The 16,576-nt window shown below is 41.3% G+C and overlaps 3 protein-coding genes across 5 annotated transcripts; all 3 read right to left on the minus strand.

Moving 5' to 3' along the window:
* Positions 1-96: 96 nt before the first annotated feature.
* On the minus strand, positions 97-4,777 carry abhd14a (abhydrolase domain containing 14A). The gene is made up of 5 exons (XM_061687827.1): positions 4,426-4,777; positions 3,569-3,849; positions 3,320-3,435; positions 2,660-2,895; positions 97-828 (listed from the first exon to the last, which is right to left on the minus strand). The coding sequence occupies exons 2-5, from the start codon at positions 3,829-3,831 to the stop codon at positions 646-648; spliced, it is 798 nt and encodes a 265-aa protein (XP_061543811.1). The 5' UTR covers positions 3,832-3,849; positions 4,426-4,777; the 3' UTR covers positions 97-645.
* Positions 4,778-5,064: 287 nt separating this feature from the next.
* Positions 5,065-11,437, minus strand: hyal2b (hyaluronidase 2b). 3 transcript variants are annotated; one of them, XM_061688562.1, is made up of 3 exons: positions 11,328-11,437; positions 8,822-9,774; positions 5,065-7,266 (listed from the first exon to the last, which is right to left on the minus strand). In XM_061688562.1, exons 2-3 carry the CDS (start codon positions 9,743-9,745, stop codon positions 6,799-6,801), a joined length of 1,392 nt encoding a protein of 463 aa, XP_061544546.1. In that variant the 5' UTR covers positions 9,746-9,774; positions 11,328-11,437; the 3' UTR covers positions 5,065-6,798. The 3 variants fall into 3 exon arrangements, with proteins under 3 accessions (XP_061544546.1, XP_061544547.1, XP_061544545.1); XM_061688563.1 differs by lacking the exon at positions 11,328-11,437 and adding an exon at positions 10,804-10,965; XM_061688561.1 differs by lacking the exon at positions 11,328-11,437 and adding an exon at positions 10,580-10,750.
* Positions 11,438-12,373: 936 nt separating this feature from the next.
* Positions 12,374-16,489, minus strand: tusc2b (tumor suppressor 2, mitochondrial calcium regulator b). The gene is made up of 4 exons (XM_061688565.1): positions 16,353-16,489; positions 15,442-15,669; positions 14,253-14,373; positions 12,374-13,129 (listed from the first exon to the last, which is right to left on the minus strand). The coding sequence occupies exons 2-4, from the start codon at positions 15,588-15,590 to the stop codon at positions 13,064-13,066; spliced, it is 336 nt and encodes a 111-aa protein (XP_061544549.1). The 5' UTR covers positions 15,591-15,669; positions 16,353-16,489; the 3' UTR covers positions 12,374-13,063.
* Between the last annotated feature and the right edge of the window lie 87 nt (positions 16,490-16,576).

Genomic DNA, 16,576 nt, shown 5'->3' on the forward strand with positions numbered 1-16,576 from the left:
ATGCTCAGTAAAATACTTTTTATATTAAAAAAAATAATAATAATGTTTTTGTTTATGCACTTCGGTGTAAATTAAAAAGCAGGCAGACTTACATACATTAAAATTGTGCCCTCAGTCACTGCAAATACAGTATATCAGATGGTACTTTATTATAATATACATAAACATGTTTTTAAATATGAACTTCCTCCAATTTTCCATTGCAGAGCATATGTTTTGCTTTTTTCATATTTTGCACCCAGCTGGAATCGTTGAAATGAAAAGTGACCACAAGCTTTTCCCAGCACATACACCTGCTGCTGCTACATTTTGCATATTTACAGCAATCAACTCCCATGTCACCTACAAAAATGGCAACAATAATGCAAACTCAATAACTTTTGTTGTTTGCATGCAAATAGAGATATCACTGTAAAAGTGGGGGCTTATTGCACACATTGTTTCATGAAGATGAACAAATTATACATGATTAGAAATCTATTCCATTACTTCAGTTTTAACCATATTATATAGCTTCTAATTATTGTCTCATGAAAATGATAACATTTTGTAAACCTAATTTGCACAAGCAATCTCACTTAACTCATCCCAGGCAAACTCACGTCCCTGGTCATTTTTTCCTGTCCATCTTTGGCGCAGCACATCTCACTTTATCTTGCCGAGGAAGTCGATCAGGCCTTGGTGAAAGGCGCCGGGTTTGTCCATGTAGCACGCGTGGCGAGCTCCGTCCAGCTTGAGCACAGCGTGATGAGGAAGCTGGGCCAGGTTCTTGTGGGACTGGGCGCCCAGATTAGTGTCAAGGGCCCCGAACACGATGAGAGTGGGAGTCTGAAGTGTACATTGTCAAAATATGACTCTTGTTGGTTAACTTTGAATAAATACGAGTATTCTACCTTTTTTTAATACCAAATTAATGATTGATTTTGATGACAAATGTACAGCGTCATGATAAAGTATTTGCCCCCTCCTTGAATTCTTACAACATTTTTGATGTCATGTCACAGCATTTCAACTGGATTCATATCCAGACTTTGACTAGGCCACTCCAAAATTTTCTAAATTGCTGGTTCTGTTTTGGATTGTTGACCTGCTGCAGTGTGCTTCAGCTTGAGGTCACAAAGTGATGGCTGAAAATTCTCTAAGGATTTTCTGGTAATGGGCAGAATTCATGGGTCCATCAATCAAGTTCATGGGTCCATCAATTCATGGGTCCATCAATCAAGTTGTTCAGGTTCTGAAGAAGAAAAGCATCCCCAGACTATCAACCTACCGCCACCATGTTAGACTGTTGCTTTGTTCTTTTTCTAAAATACTGTACAGTTGCCCCTTGCATGTTTGCGTTTCGGCATTCGCAGTTTAAGCAACGTACTATGGAAAAGGTCCAAAAATATTGGGCCATTGTAATATTCTCAGAGGTTGAAGCTGCCATGACTGAGGACGACCTCACAAATTTTGGTGATGACTGGTGACCGTTTTGGGTTTTTAAGCGACGTAGGATTTACGGTTCCCTTCTAAACCCCCCATGACTTCCTACTCTCTGAGCTGCATGTGTGCGCTTTCTTTTTGTCTGATGACAACGCACAGTGCGGATGCCGGGAGCATACGATGTGCGCTTGTTGTTCCTACTAAGCTTCCATTAACCCTACGGACCGGCACCTGTGTCCCGCAGTCCTGCATACCGACAAATGTTTACCTTCACCCTGGACTCTTGTCCCACCTCCCCGATGACTTGTGCTTTCGGACCGTGATCTTGGCGACAGTGCACGATGATCGGGCGGCGTCTTATCGGCATAATTTGTGTAGTGTTCCCACTCACCCAATCCAAGACACCAAACAATTTTATGACACCATGTCAGGTAATCTGACATAGCGATTTCTACAGACGGTCGTGAACGAAAAAAAAAAAAAAAAAAGTCGTGTAGTCTTAGCTCGGCATAAGATTTTGTCCTGGGTTATTTTGTGACCTCCTAGATGAGTAGTCGCTGTGCTCTTGGGGCAATTTTTGTAGGCCGGCCACTCCTGGAAAGGTTCACCACTGTTCCATGTTTTAACCATTTGTGGATAACGGCTTTCACTGTGGTTTGCTGGAGTCCTGAGGCTTTAGAAATGGCTTTGCAACCCTTTCCAGACTAATAGATGTCAATTACATTATTTCTCATCTCTTCTTGAATTTATTTGGATTATGGCATTTTGGTGCAGCTTTTTGAGATCTTTTGGCCGACTTAATTTTGTCAGACAGGCTTTATTTAAGTGATACAGCTGTGGAGGTAATCAGGCTTGGGTGTGGTCAGTGAAAATAAAAATAAAAAATGTGATTAATTCATGATTTAACAAGGGGGGACATTTACTTTTTTACAGAAGGCCAGGTAGCTTTGAATAGTTTCTTTTTCCTTAATAAATAAAATCACCATTAAAAAAGTGCATTTTATCTTTACTGGGGTTATCTTTGTCTGAAATTCACATTTGTTAGATCATCTTAAACATTAAAGCGGGGAAACTATGCAAAAAAATATATATAAATTTAGAAGGGCAGCAAATAGTTTTTCACGGCAATGTATATCTAACTAAAAGTGTAAATGAAAACTGAGAATTTTTATCTTTGTAATGGCAGAATTTATGATTGGATATAAATAGATTGTGTAGCAGCATTTTCCCTCACCTGGATATTCTGATATTGTTGTGGTGTGTAACTGCGAGTACCAACTGGCGCAATGGGAACAAAGCCTCGCAGCTGTGCGCTGTTCTTCAGGAGGAACGGGATGGAGTAGTGTCCGCTCATGGAAGGGCTCACAAGCACCGCTGCCCTCACACCCAACGACTCCATGAACCTGGAGAGCAGGTCCACTCGACTCTGATCCGTTTTCAGGGCCCCTGAGTCAGGTGACTTACCATAACCTGAACAAAATGATTAAAAGAGAAATTACAGACATACCGTACAAGTAATATTTAAATGTGAAATCGAGATTTAGACCATACCCATTCCTGAAGTCATGCATGCAAAATACTTATTTCAAACCAAAAGAGGGCACAATTGCTGAGCCAATATAGTGATCACGTCTCTCACTGTTACATCAGTGTCAGGTTTTACAGTAATATAATAAACATTGCAAGACTGCTACAATGATATTTTAATTAAATTAGTGGTGTGCCATTACAATAAATTCTTTCAAACCAAGCATGTAGAATGAAAACCATGTACAGTATTGACTATCAATTCAGTAATCAGTATTTTGTGCATATTTATCGTAGCGTGTGTGTACTGATTTTTATTTTATTTTTTTAAATAGCCAACGTGCACTTCAGTGGATCTTATTAGTACCTGGCAAGTCCATAGCAAGGGCCTGATATCCATTAGTTGCAAGTAGGGCCATGGTACCAAGTTCTTCCCAGGTTTTCGATGTGAAGGCCTGGCCATGCAGAAGCACCACTTGTAACCTGCAATAAGATAATGACATTGCATCTCAGGATCATGCGCACACACATCCGCCTTACTTTAATATTTTAATTTCTAATAGAGAGTTACAGAGAAGTTGGCAGATGTTAGCCAGCCGCGCTCATGCGAGCTCACCTGGGCAATATCTGTCTCCCAGCTCCGTCAATAGGTAAAGCTTCTCGGAAAAAGAGCGGCGGGTCCCCAGGCAGCTGTCCTGTGCGCACTGACACATTGACATTCGGAAGCGGAGGCGGGGATGTGGCCAAAAGCCCGAGTCTTTGTGCATTGAGGGATGGCTCCATGCTGCCCTGACGCATGGAAGGCAGCAGTAGGTACAGCAGTAAGGTGGCCAACAACACAATGCCCAGGACCACCAAACGATTCCGCAGAAAATTCATTTACTCAAGATGAACGACCTGGGAAAAGTGAGAAAAGTGAATTACATATATATGGATCTTATTCATACCAAATGTATTAATTGTGCCTGAACTGCAAAACAATTTTTAGATTAATATAAAGTAAATAAATGTTATTCATAAACCTGTATATATATATAAGAGAATGCCAACATCCCAGAATAGTTTGCAATTACTTTTGCCGAAAGTAAACGTTTCCAATATGAAAATGGTGCAGTGCAGATTGAGGTTAACACACACTGGACATTCCATGAGGTACACCTCTAGGACAATTCCTCCTTTACAAAAACAATAATGCATTTTTCTTTGATACTGTCAATTATTGTGTTTGTTTACAACTGAATCATAAGCATGAGCTGTCTCTAATATTTTGGTTACCTACTTTAGCAAAATAAGAGGAAAAATATTAGGCCATGCCCCAAGCATGACGCCGTGTATTTCCACACCACTGCAAACTACAACCGTGATAATAATCAGATTGTTAAATTAATACTTATATCCCAATCTAAGATAAGCATGCTATGTGTCTCAATTGGATGCTGAAATTACTTAGCAGAATCTGAATAAAACACATACCGAAACAGAGATAACACTGCAGGACACTCTTACAGACTAAAAGACGATGTTGTCTTCTTTTATCGTCATGTCTCCTGATTCAAGCTGGTCGGGTTAATGTAAGCTGTTTTTAAAGAGGCGTGACGTTGGTTAGCTTAGTATTCGACGCAAGACAAGGAGATGACAATTAGTGCAGTTCGCCAACACTCGATGTCTACTTCGTAATGTTCCTAAACTAGGTCGTGCGCAGTAGTTTAGTTTGTAAATGAACGATAAAATAATTTGTTGCAGCTGGTGTCATACACGAACGCTGATAAATGTAAATTAGCTCTTTAAGACGTGTCATGTTAAAATGCTGGCTTCAAACCTTTGTTGCTTGACGGAAAACATTAAGTGTCGCACACAACAAATAGTGGCACGAGTAACGTCATTTCCGGTAATTGGCACCGCCTAAACATTAAAAGCATGTGTGCGAATTCCAAAGATTTTTGTTTCATATTTTTGTTTAGGAAAGACTATAAACAAGGAAAAAAATTGACTCGACTGGAATAGTGTCATTCATTTCCATATTGAGCGTGCATTTCACCTAAAACAAAGAAATACAGTTGAAACTAACATCCAAATGCGTTTTAATGTAAAAAAAAAAACAAAGTACCCGATGAAATAAGAACACTTAATATAGTCAGATACTGCATTAAAAACATGCAATCAAAAGTTTTTAACAATATATTTGAGCAAAATTAAACTTGCAAAACTCCCCCAAAACAATGTAAATACCAAATGAAAAAGACCATACATGACAATGCACTCTTCTTAGTCCCTGTACAAACTTTACGCAGCAGCCTCTAGCTCAACAGAAAACATGTTAAAGTGCAGAATTCCATAAAGTTTGCAGCATCGTAAACATTCTGTTGCATCATAGCATTTGTAATATTCCATTTACCCCAACACATTCAGGTGGCTAAATACTCTTGCCAATTGGCATCGAGAATAAATGCAGAATCTATTGTAGACATAAACTGTCCAGCTAGCTCGAGCTAACAATGACTAAACAAATATACTGTCTGTTGTATGATGATGTAGCTTCAATCGATGCTGTTGTCACAGCTGAATTTGCAGAAACTCGGTCAGGAAACATGCAAGCACTTAACTTGAAATGGAACCCAAATGATACATGTACTACAATATAAAGTCAATAAAACAGGTTTGTCAAATAAAAAAATATATATATTAAAAGAGGTACTGACTTTTTTCAAAGCAGGACTAGAGGATGCATTACTGTAAATTTCTTCTAAAGTCTCACAGCTCTGCAGGAAAGGATATATTCATCATTTAAAGGCTTCATAACTTTTACTTTCTTCCTCAAAATACATTTTCCTATGAAAAACTGAAAGGCATTTGGACTGTTACAAGACACTGTAAACCAATAGAAGGCTGAGATGAACACTGCATTAAAATCTTCATTAATGGCACCTGTAAACATAAAGAAACTCTTGACTGTAACATCACATTTCTTTTATAAAACAGTACAGGTCCAGCCACATTGTATTGGATAATTAATAATAACAAGCACATATACAGCCATGTCATGATCAAGCTATAGTTTACCGTTTTTGTTGTTTGTTTTTTAACAAAGATAGAATTCAAGAAACAAAAATGTCGGCTGAAGTAGGAGAATAAGTTGGTGGGGGTTGGGGCTTGGGGCTTGGGGGCGGGGTGTTGGTTTCATGTTTCCATGTAAGACAAAATGAAAATGCAGATGTGTTATGTAAAATGCTGAAAATATAATATTTTAGATAACTTGGTGAAAACATCTGTATAGTTTGTAATAATTTAGCACATTCTGGCACAATGAAATGTTCAGAATTTAGACAGTCAAAGTGATCGAGCAACATTCAAATGTGTTGACTCTCTGCAGCAATAAAACCTTAAAAGTGCAGTTATTTTTACGTACAATGCTTCCACTCCTGTTTCCAGTATTAAGAAATAAAACTAAAAAGAATATCAATCTCACAAACACATTGTGGTCAAGAGAAAGTGTATCTCCGTCTGGAGGTCAAGGACAGCATGGCTCATGTGGCCTGACAGGAACGTATGGATTTTTAACAAAGTTACAAGTAGTTGCAAAACAAATGGCTGCAGAATCTGGTCGAGCAATTGGAGAGCTTCTCGTAAAGCTCGACTCATACTCGCATTACTCTTCTAGGAGGATGCTGTGCGGGCGAATGAAAAAGAAGACCATATTTTGAAAACCTGACTACTTTAGGAAGTGAACAATCTACTGCTGATTCAGCAACAGTATGATGCAATTTCATGTCAAACAGCCCAACTATTGTTGTTGTTTTGTGTTGTTGTTTGGCATAAGCAGTGAGTATTTTGGGTTGCTTCATTTCCTTACTGTAGCAGAGTGAGGAGTCCTAGTGGGAGTAAGAAGCAACCCAAGAGAACAGAGGGGGCTTTATTCTGCCCTTTGGCTCTCAGCGCACAGGCCTCCCCCTGGTAACCGGTGTAGCACTGGCACTGGAAGTGTTGACGGAAAAGAGCCAGCTCGGCCTCGCCAGGCTCGCCGCTCACCTTCAGACGGCCGCCCTGCCTGCTGAAGCTGTGCGTGGACGGGCTGAGGTGCAAATACGTGTCGTCGTCTGGTTGACTGCGCAGACAGCGGCCGTGCAGGTTGCACCGCGCCCGACTGCACTGTTGCGCCGCCGTGGACACGTTGAGCAGGTAGCGGCCCAGCGCTCCGTTGAGATAGTCTTTCAGGGCTGAGCAGCTGCTGTCGCTCGAGTAGGACGAGTCCCCCCAGAAGATGACTCCCTCCACTCCCAGTGCAATACTCTCACCGATGGTGGACACCAGATCTGTCTGTAAAACGTAGACACACACAGGTCACACGTTGGCTATTTAACAGCAAGGGCGCTCTGAAATGGGTCTAGCAGAACATTAGTGCAAACACAGCGGAACCTCAAAATTCTAATGCCCTAAAGGTTGTACTATCTGGAAACCAACTTAAATGACATTTTCTTCAAAAATATCCATCCACCCATCCATTTTCTATAGGGCTTGCCCTCATTTGGGTCATAGGTGAGCTGCAGCCCATTTCGAGCGCCAGGTTACACCCTGGATTGGTTGTCAGACAATCGCAGGGCACATGTCAGAGAATGTTCCAGGTGTGGTGTCACAAACGACGTATTTCAAATCCAAACCAATCCAAGTTTTCCCCTTCAAAGTAATCCCCTTCGTGTCTAACGCAGTGATTCCCAATCACTTTTCCATGTGAGATCAAGTGTGCCGTGGCAGGTTCAATTTCCCTTAACTGGGTCACAAATAATGCATGTTTTTTTCATCTATCTATGCCTGTGACATATAGTAAAAATTACATGCCTTACCACCAGATGGCAGAAGGTACATTTAACCTGCGTATCCACCTGTTGCCTTACATACAACAGTATAACAGCTTTGTGCTCAACAAAACAGGCTCAGATTTCACACTAAGTAAATTTGTGAAGTGAGCTGAGACGAGATCAACATTATTTCAATACATAGTGGTGCCTTGCTACGAGCATGGTCTCTGAACAAAAAAACTCGTATTTCAAGGCACCACTCTACATACTTTTTGTGACATTGATATTAGTGGTGTGCCATGAGTTCGGAAAATGGTGGAGTGGCGTCTTCAGGTTGGGAATTAGGTTCTGCCCCAAGAGGAGTAGTTCAAGTATCTCGGGGTCTTGTTCACGACTGAGGTAAGAATGGAGTGGGAGATAGGTGCAGCACATGCAGTGATGCGGACTCTGTATCGGTCTGTCGTGGTGAAGAAGGAGCTGAGCAGAAAGGCAAAGCTCTCAATATACCGTTTGATCGACGTTCCTACCCTCACCTATGGTCACGAGCTGTGGGTCATGACCGAAAGAACGATCACGGATACAAGTTTCCTCGGCAGGGTGTCTGGGCTCTCCCTTAAAGATAGGGTGAGAAGCTCGGTCATCTGGGAGGGGCTCAAAGTCGGGCCGCCGCTCCTCTGCATCGAGAGGAGCCAGATGAGGTGGCTCGGGCATCTGGTTAGGATGTCTCCCTGACGCCTCCCTTGTGAGATGTTCCGGGCACGACCCAGGACACACTGTGGAGACTATGTCTCTCAGGATACCCTCGAAAGAGCTGGACAAAGTGGCTGGGGAGAGGGAAGTCTGGGCCTCTCTGCTTAGGTTGCTGCCCCCGCAACCCAACCACGAATAAGCAGAAGAAAATGGATGGATGGTGCGCCGTGAGATTTTTCCAAGTTGGGAAACTTTGTTAAAGTTGAAAAAATTGTTAAAGTATTGCCTATAAAGTTAACTACTGTTTTATGATAGTGCACACCTGACTGACAGGTAAACCTAATTCTGTAGTACTCGTGACTGTGATCTAACGTACTCCAACTGACCTCAGTGAGGAGGGCCATCTGATTGATGTAAGTAGGTCTGGTGTAAACGAAAACCGGGCGTGCCAATCCATCCCCAACAGACGCCAGGCGCATGGCTTCCTTCACCCTGTTCCGCACGAAGAGGCGCCCATAATGCGTGGAGCGCAGCACGGATCCCATGTATATTGAGGGGAAAAGCGCCGTGCACTCCATCCACAGCCAGTTGAGCTGGTCGTTACGGCCCATCTCTAGCGTGGGGCAGCGGCCCGTGTAGTTCTTCAGACCGTTCCTGTAGTCGTGGTTGTAGCAATCTGGAAACAAGTAGAAGCCCCACAGTTGATTGGGCCTCAAATTCTTTGCAAGTTTCAGCGTCTCCAGCATGAATTTACGAGCGGACAGCTCAAACTCCTGCTGGGCCACTTTTGCAACTTGCTCCTGGCTCCACGTTGGGTTCTTTTTAAGCACCATCTCCCGGGATTTACTTCGATAGATGTCTTTAGAATCCCAGTTCCTGATCCACAGTGGGCGCCACTCTTCCCAGTCAATAACAGCCAAACCTTTGGTCCCTGGCTCCCGTATGTATTTCTGCACACCTTCTGGCATTTTATCATAGTGTTCAGACAGGCTTGCAAGCTGCGGAAGGCCTCCGTTAACTGTAGTGCCATCACGCTCGTAATAAGGGTAAAGGCCAAGGCGCTCCTTGTAAAATATGGTCAGGTTTTGCCGGACGAAGCCCTCGTTGGGAGAGGCCACAATGTCAAACTGGTCCAAGGGTAAAGTGACACCATGCCTCGGGGCGCAGTCCTGCGTGGGGGCATTCCAAACCAGGAGAACCGGTGTCTGGGAATATAAAGGCCATTTTGTTTGCTTTGCATGGGTCACACACACACCCGTCCATGTTGTTACCACCGTCAGGATCAAGCAGTGTCGCCAGACAGCCTCCATGGCCAAAGCTCACCTTTTCTCCTGTGATTCTGCCAAAAACAACACACCAGTAATGCAAAAATACACCTTTTGTCCAGAACAGATTAGGGGGTACAGCAGACCCGTGCATATTCATAGTTCAGCATTTACAAATTCACCTATTCATTCACTTTTTTGTTATTTAGGTAAAATCTCACCTAATCACTATTTTTATCATTTTTGTTGGATAATACTGTTTACATATTGTATGTTTGTAAACGTTTAAAATCCTATGAGCCTCTCCCCAAGTGTTTTGGGATACAAGTTTGTGGTATATTTATGGTTTAAACGATTAATAAAGGCAGTTTTAAACACTATTATGGGATCAATTTTCACTTTTTGCGGTCAGGGTCGGTTCCTCCCCCCGCGAAAAGGGGGGGTCAACTGTATTTTTTAATTCATAAGCGCTGTTATGACAAAACGTACATAAAATAATGGGACTTTGAATAATTATACAGCCGTTCGATCAATTAACCTTAATATGAAGATTGTTTTCCTTTTACTTGTAATTACAAAGACTGGCGCAATTTCACGGAAGTATCAGTGTTACCCATCAACAGTCCACGAACGCATCAATCGCATTTGGGAGACTAGCTGTGGTTTAACACTTGGATGTTGGACTCCTTAAAAAAAATACTTTAACGGTCCATATGTTCACTGCATATACATTAATTTTGACAGCTACTTTAGTTTCAAATGAACCGACAACCGAATTAAGTTTAGTTGCAAGCGTACTCTTTTCAAATGTGCTGAATAAGCTCAACGTGTGGCGTCCTCTTTTTGCCGTCAAGACCTCTTCAAATTCCTTCTACTCACCGACTAATAAATTACTTTTCCACGGGACAGCCATGAGAAATACAAGTCAGTTCCAGTGCATAATAATTAAAAATAAAACAATAAAAATCACACTTTGGACTGGGTGACGCAGACCGCAGCAGGAGAGATAACCGGAACGTCGTTGTTCATTAACATACGAAATATTCCGACTACGAAACCGCAGGGGTTTCCAAATTAGTACAAATTAACGCTGCGGTCCTTACCTCTCCATTTCGGATAAGAAAACGCTGTTTTGTTGCATTTACAGTACATCTTTCTGCTAAATGACATTTTCTACTCAGATAAAGCAAAATTTGATCAATAATTGATAACACGAAGCTGCATGCCCCCCCTGCCCCCCTACAGCTCAAGTCAATCGTTGGTTCCTCAGTCGCTGCTCTCCATTGACTCCGCCGAAACGACTTCCGGCACGGAAAAAAATAGCAGCCGTTGAATAGTTCCTACTATGCGCTTTTGCTTGACCAGCGAGCTATGATTCTTTTGTTCGTTTGAGCGTGATCCAATTTGTGTCATATTAAAGAGAAAATATTTAACTATCTACTAATTATATTATACAGTACTTTTTATTTAGCAAAACTGCATGGTTTAAGATCTACACCTCTATGAAGGAATATCATCAAAATACAAGCAATCAGACAGTTATGGGTGGATAAAACAGAACTCCTTTGGCATAATAAATCATCTAAATCAGTGACTTTATGATAAAGTATATCTTAAAGTATCTTACCTCCCAGTCCAAAATCTGGAGAATGGCAATACAGCTATTTATTGTAGTTCCTGGAGTTTTATCTTATAATATAATCAGTGCGTTCGTCTCCACTGGAGACATGAAATGAGTGAGGGTTGTTTGTAATCCACCTGTAGCTGTAGTTTAAATAGCCAGCAAACTCCGCCTCTGTTTGACTTGTTTTTTCCTCATATGAAGATTTGAAAGTTATCCAAAATACTTTACTCATTACTCCAGTGAAACATGTTATAACCCACCATTCAAAACGAAACATCTCAATGGTAACATGATGGCCAAAGCTTTCACGTCGACTATGATAACTGGGCAGTTTGTAGTGTAGAACTGCCAAGTAGTAATTAAATTGTCATTAGATGTTTGGTCCAGGGGTGTTTTGATGCTTTTTGCAGTATTGTGGACATAAACAGAATCCAGCAAATGCTGTGGCTCCGCTTATGAAGACACTTGCCCGTGAGATAAAAAGTCAAAATTAATTTGAGAATCACTTTGAAGCAGCAATAAAACTGGATTGGATTTCAGCACAGCCCTATTCATCTCTTTATCCTTTAATGATAACAATATTGAGGAGCTTTGTAGAAAACATTTTCCCATGGAAAGAACATTAATGACCTTAGCTGATCTCTTCCTCTCCTTCGGCACGCACTAAAAACTGCCCTCAAGAAAATCGCTTGACCTAGCAATTTCCTTTGCAGGTGGGTAAGGTTTTAATCACCAGTAGAGGCCAGGAACATGAGTTTAGTTAGCTACATTTAATGCTGTTAAGGTGGCTTTAAGCCACTTGGACAACTGTTGCATGGGGATTTTTGGAAAGGTCACTTACACATACAATTGTGAAGATACTTAATAAAATAGTGCAACATTCAAGTTCACCTTTTATGTTGGGAAATGTAAATTAAATGAGTAACTATACATTCAAATATTCCTCACAGTGTACTAAGTAGGAATTTAAAATGTTACCAATGTGCTCCCTCTAATCTGGATAGACTGCAAACTATAACAATATTTGTCTAAAAAGAAGGGCCAAGACACAGAGAGGCATTTTGAGTGTATTTAAAAAATAAAAAATAAAAAACATAAATTAAATGTGAAATATCATATGCGAGAGCAGTAAAGCACACATTCAGATTTCACGGCGGACGTCTCTACTAGCGTTGTAACTCGTGTGACATCAGGCCAAAGTCATTGAAACAATTAAGTTTAATTGGAGGGCTACTGATTGTCAACTCCATTATTACGAGCAATTATCTGATCCTTTTCCCATGCATAGCAAAGTTAAAAAGAAAAATAATTAACAACGCTTAAGTGTGCAACTACTTTTCTTCTATGGATATGACGTGGGGAGGAGTTGGTAATAATCCCCTTAAAGAGTTCAGTGAACCATACCTGAAAATAATCTGCAGCAATCAATTAAGGAGTCTAACAGATCCCATATGCGCAACAGCACACTTACATGCATACACACCATGTAAACCAAGTATGTTTTCCCAACTTGTCTCCATCCTACGTGCCTCCTATAGGTGATCTATAATGCGTCGCTAACAACAGATCACATGCAGAGGCTCAGCTCACAAGACATCATCCTTCCTACAGATGCACTTCAAATATATCAAGATGTGTGATGTATTATCTGAAAGTTTCTGGTCTCCAGGTTGCAGTGGGGAAAACCACGGGACGGAGCCGACACGGCGTGTTTGTTTAGAAAGGCTTCATGGACGTTGTCAGACTTCACAAAGGACGACGGGAAAATCTACATGGATGCAAGGGAGGTCCAGCTTTATGATTCCCTGCAAGAGACAAAGAGTATGTGTGTAACCTTGACATAAAGCAAACGATTTGGCGAAAGCAGCAGAGATTCAACTGATTCTCTCTCAACCCATGTTTGGCCTGGCCCAGTACACATTATCACACAGTCAAACTCAACACACAAGGAATTGCGATCTGAACTATTGAACAGGTTTAACATTGACAACTGTCATCCGGGACCGGTTTCTGAGTAGACGAAGGAAGAAAAACCATCCTTAACACATCCCACACTACAGGATCATTCGCTCAGGATGTCCACACAGAAATGGAGCCCATCTATTTATTTTTGGTTTGTAAAATTTTTGCCGTGAACAGGGAATATTTTCAAGAAATATGCGTCTCTACACAAACGGTGAAAAACACTGCAGTATATATGCCATGCCTGAAGTGGTGCTGTAATGCGGCAGCAGGAAAAACAGAATTAAAAACCTGTGCACCGTACACATACGACGGAAACAAATGAGAACCGAGCAAGAAAGGAGACATTTGTGTGGACTGACGAGGAGGTAAAACTACAGCCTTGGAACGATAGCCCAGGTCACTGCCAAGGAAACAACATCCGACACAGTGATCTACCATTGTTGCGGTTTTTGTTGGCGCAGTCACACGAGACCTAAAACTACCACCTCATTGTTTTGGGAAAGATGCATGTGTGTTGTACACACAAAAACGTATGGGTAGTGTTTTCAAACGTATTTATTCTGTGACTCGATTAAAAAACTGATCATATTTTGGATTCTGTGTGGATGAAATGTAGAAAAATGGGGTGGGTGAAACAAAAAACTTTTCACAGCGTCCTACAGACGTCGACAACCCACCCTTTGCTAATGTTAAACTGAATGGGGGGGGGGGGGGGGAGGAATTTGGCCCTATTGTTGATATGCATTTACTGTACCTAGGTCTATATCCACCAAAACAAAAACACACGCTCCTAAGTATTTTCTATCATCTAAAATTTATATGGAAATAAAATTTAACACAAACTGGGCAATTTGTACAGCCAATTTTTTTTTTTTTTAGCGATTAAGTGATTTAAATTGTCCCGATAATCGATCAATCCTATGTTGTCAAATGCCCATCTCTAATAATGTACAACCTCCTCACCTGAGGTGTCAAGTTTTTGTAAATCCTCCTCAGTTTGGCTTTTTTACGACCATTTCTTGTCACAATAGTTTCTTCATAGAACTCGTGGGCCAGGTCACCATCCTCATCCAAGAACAAAGAGCTGCATCGAGCGAGAGAGCGAGAGAGAGAGAGAGAATGTGAGAGAGTGACCAATAAAAGGTTCTAGCAAATCTTTGGTGAGGTTCCGAGCAATGCTAAAGTGAGCAGATTTAAGGGTTTAGGTGTGCTTATCATTCATGCGTGGTGCAGGTGGACGCAAATCAGCTTTCCCATTCGACCCCTGGACGGCCTGAGTGAGGAAGATGATCCTCCTGAGCCCGAGATCACAGTGGCTGGGGGGTCTGAGGCTTTCCTCACTATTATTAAAACATTACTGCAATGCAAACAGTGAACGCACCCATGGACTCTGAGAACTACGAAGTTTGGCTTTTAAGATGTCATTAACTAGCTACATTATTTACATTTACCCTCTATTAGTATGAACAGTGTGACTAAGATGGCATCAAAAACTAATTTAACCTTTATTCTGTGATGACTCAGCATTCATGACAGGGGCGTAGTGCCCTGCTGGAGGGCGCTGTTTTTCTTCTTTAATTCAATACAGAGCTGGGACTCAAATGCAAATCTTTTGATGACTATCAATTGATTTGCGTTTTCCACGCTATTTATAACATTGCCTTTGGAAGAGAAATCAAAATTTAAAACAGTGAAGCAAAAGGCAAGAGAGACAACTTTACCGTTTCCTAGTATGTACGTTCTTAAATGGTTGCCACCTCGTAATTTTTTTTCACTACATAAAAAGACTACTGCCTAGTTGAACAATTTAAGGTTTACAAATAACAGGCCATTACAACTCTGGTTTCTAAAAGAAAGGTTGCTAACACTTGGGAACAGTTTAACTGTTCAAATTTGCAGTGTGAAAAGTGTCCACCCTTACCCTAACCTTAACCCCAACTCGCCCATTGCAAACATCACCAGCTGACATGGACCAAATATGTGTGAGAATGTTTTCTGAACAAACAAGTACAAGAATTCCATTGTAGTAGTTCGTTTTACCTCTCAAAATAGGCCCATCCAAGCTCAGCGGTGCATTTTTGCAGGGTGACGACAAAGGATCGAAAGTACCATACATGTGATAGAGAGACAATGCCTCGGAGAAGCTACTTACCTTCGCCTGGTAAACACAAAAGGTGTTGCGCTCGGAAAACTTCGCGCTCTTGCCAGTGACTGCTCATTTCCGTCTTTGGCTTGGTCGTCGCCACTGCCTGAGCCAGAGAAAGGCCAAAATCCTTTGGATTTGGAGCCGCTACCACCCATCTTCAGCTGCAGCACATAATTTACTTGGGTGTTGCTCTAGCAGATAAATGTGACACCACTGGACGTGATACCTGGGAAACTAACAGATCCAAGAGATGTGGTTTATTCATTTTAATACAGTAGATATGATGATGTGCAGGAAAATTGAGCTGCGTATATCTGATCCTGAATTGCCATTTTATGAACTAACAGGGAGTAAATCTAACGAAAAACTATCTGAAACAACAGGTACATTTCAATGACAAAACAAAAAAAGGAATGGTCAGTACGATAATATAAAATACAAAATCCAGACTGATGTCATGTATTGTTTGCTTGGAGTCCTTCCTTAAAATCTCAAATAGGCTATATGGCTGGACAGACACAAAACGGATTTTTCTCGGCCGCAGACAGCAATAAAAACACACTATCCTCTTATACTGATATGAAAAATAACCTAAAACAAATCATCCATGGGGTTGTAACGGGGAGAGCTATAAAAAAAAAAACATTAGCAAAGTAGAAAGCTAACCAAGCTAGCTCGGCTTCACTGACTAAAATTACTGACAGTAACTTGTATAGATGTTACCACAGCTATTGCCAACTTAATCACATAACACGTTATCTACTCACTAGCACGAGTACATACACAGCATCAGTATACTGAATGACATTAACTCAGGTCAGATTGCACTTAAGTCAGGTTAACAGACGGACGTTGTCAAAAGCTACGTTTTATTTAAAAAATGACAGCTGTGGAATTCAGCTTTGTCGAAAACGTACCGAGTGTGACTTCCGATCGTTTTTGAAAAAAAAAAATGTTTTTCTTGACGAACTCGACTTAACGGCTCTCTAAATTTGGGTGTACACAGAGCTAGCAAGAGAGGGAGCTAGCTAGAAAAGCTATCGGACGTGTTTCTTCGCTCTCTAAGCGCTTGTGAAGGCGCCTAGTTGATCTATACCCCCCCTGTAGGACAGGAGTTAAAATGTTGTAATTGAAACAAGGT

Source organism: Phycodurus eques, chromosome 10 (assembly GCF_024500275.1).
Source record: "Phycodurus eques isolate BA_2022a chromosome 10, UOR_Pequ_1.1, whole genome shotgun sequence".
Lineage (NCBI taxonomy): Eukaryota > Metazoa > Chordata > Actinopteri > Syngnathiformes > Syngnathidae > Phycodurus > Phycodurus eques.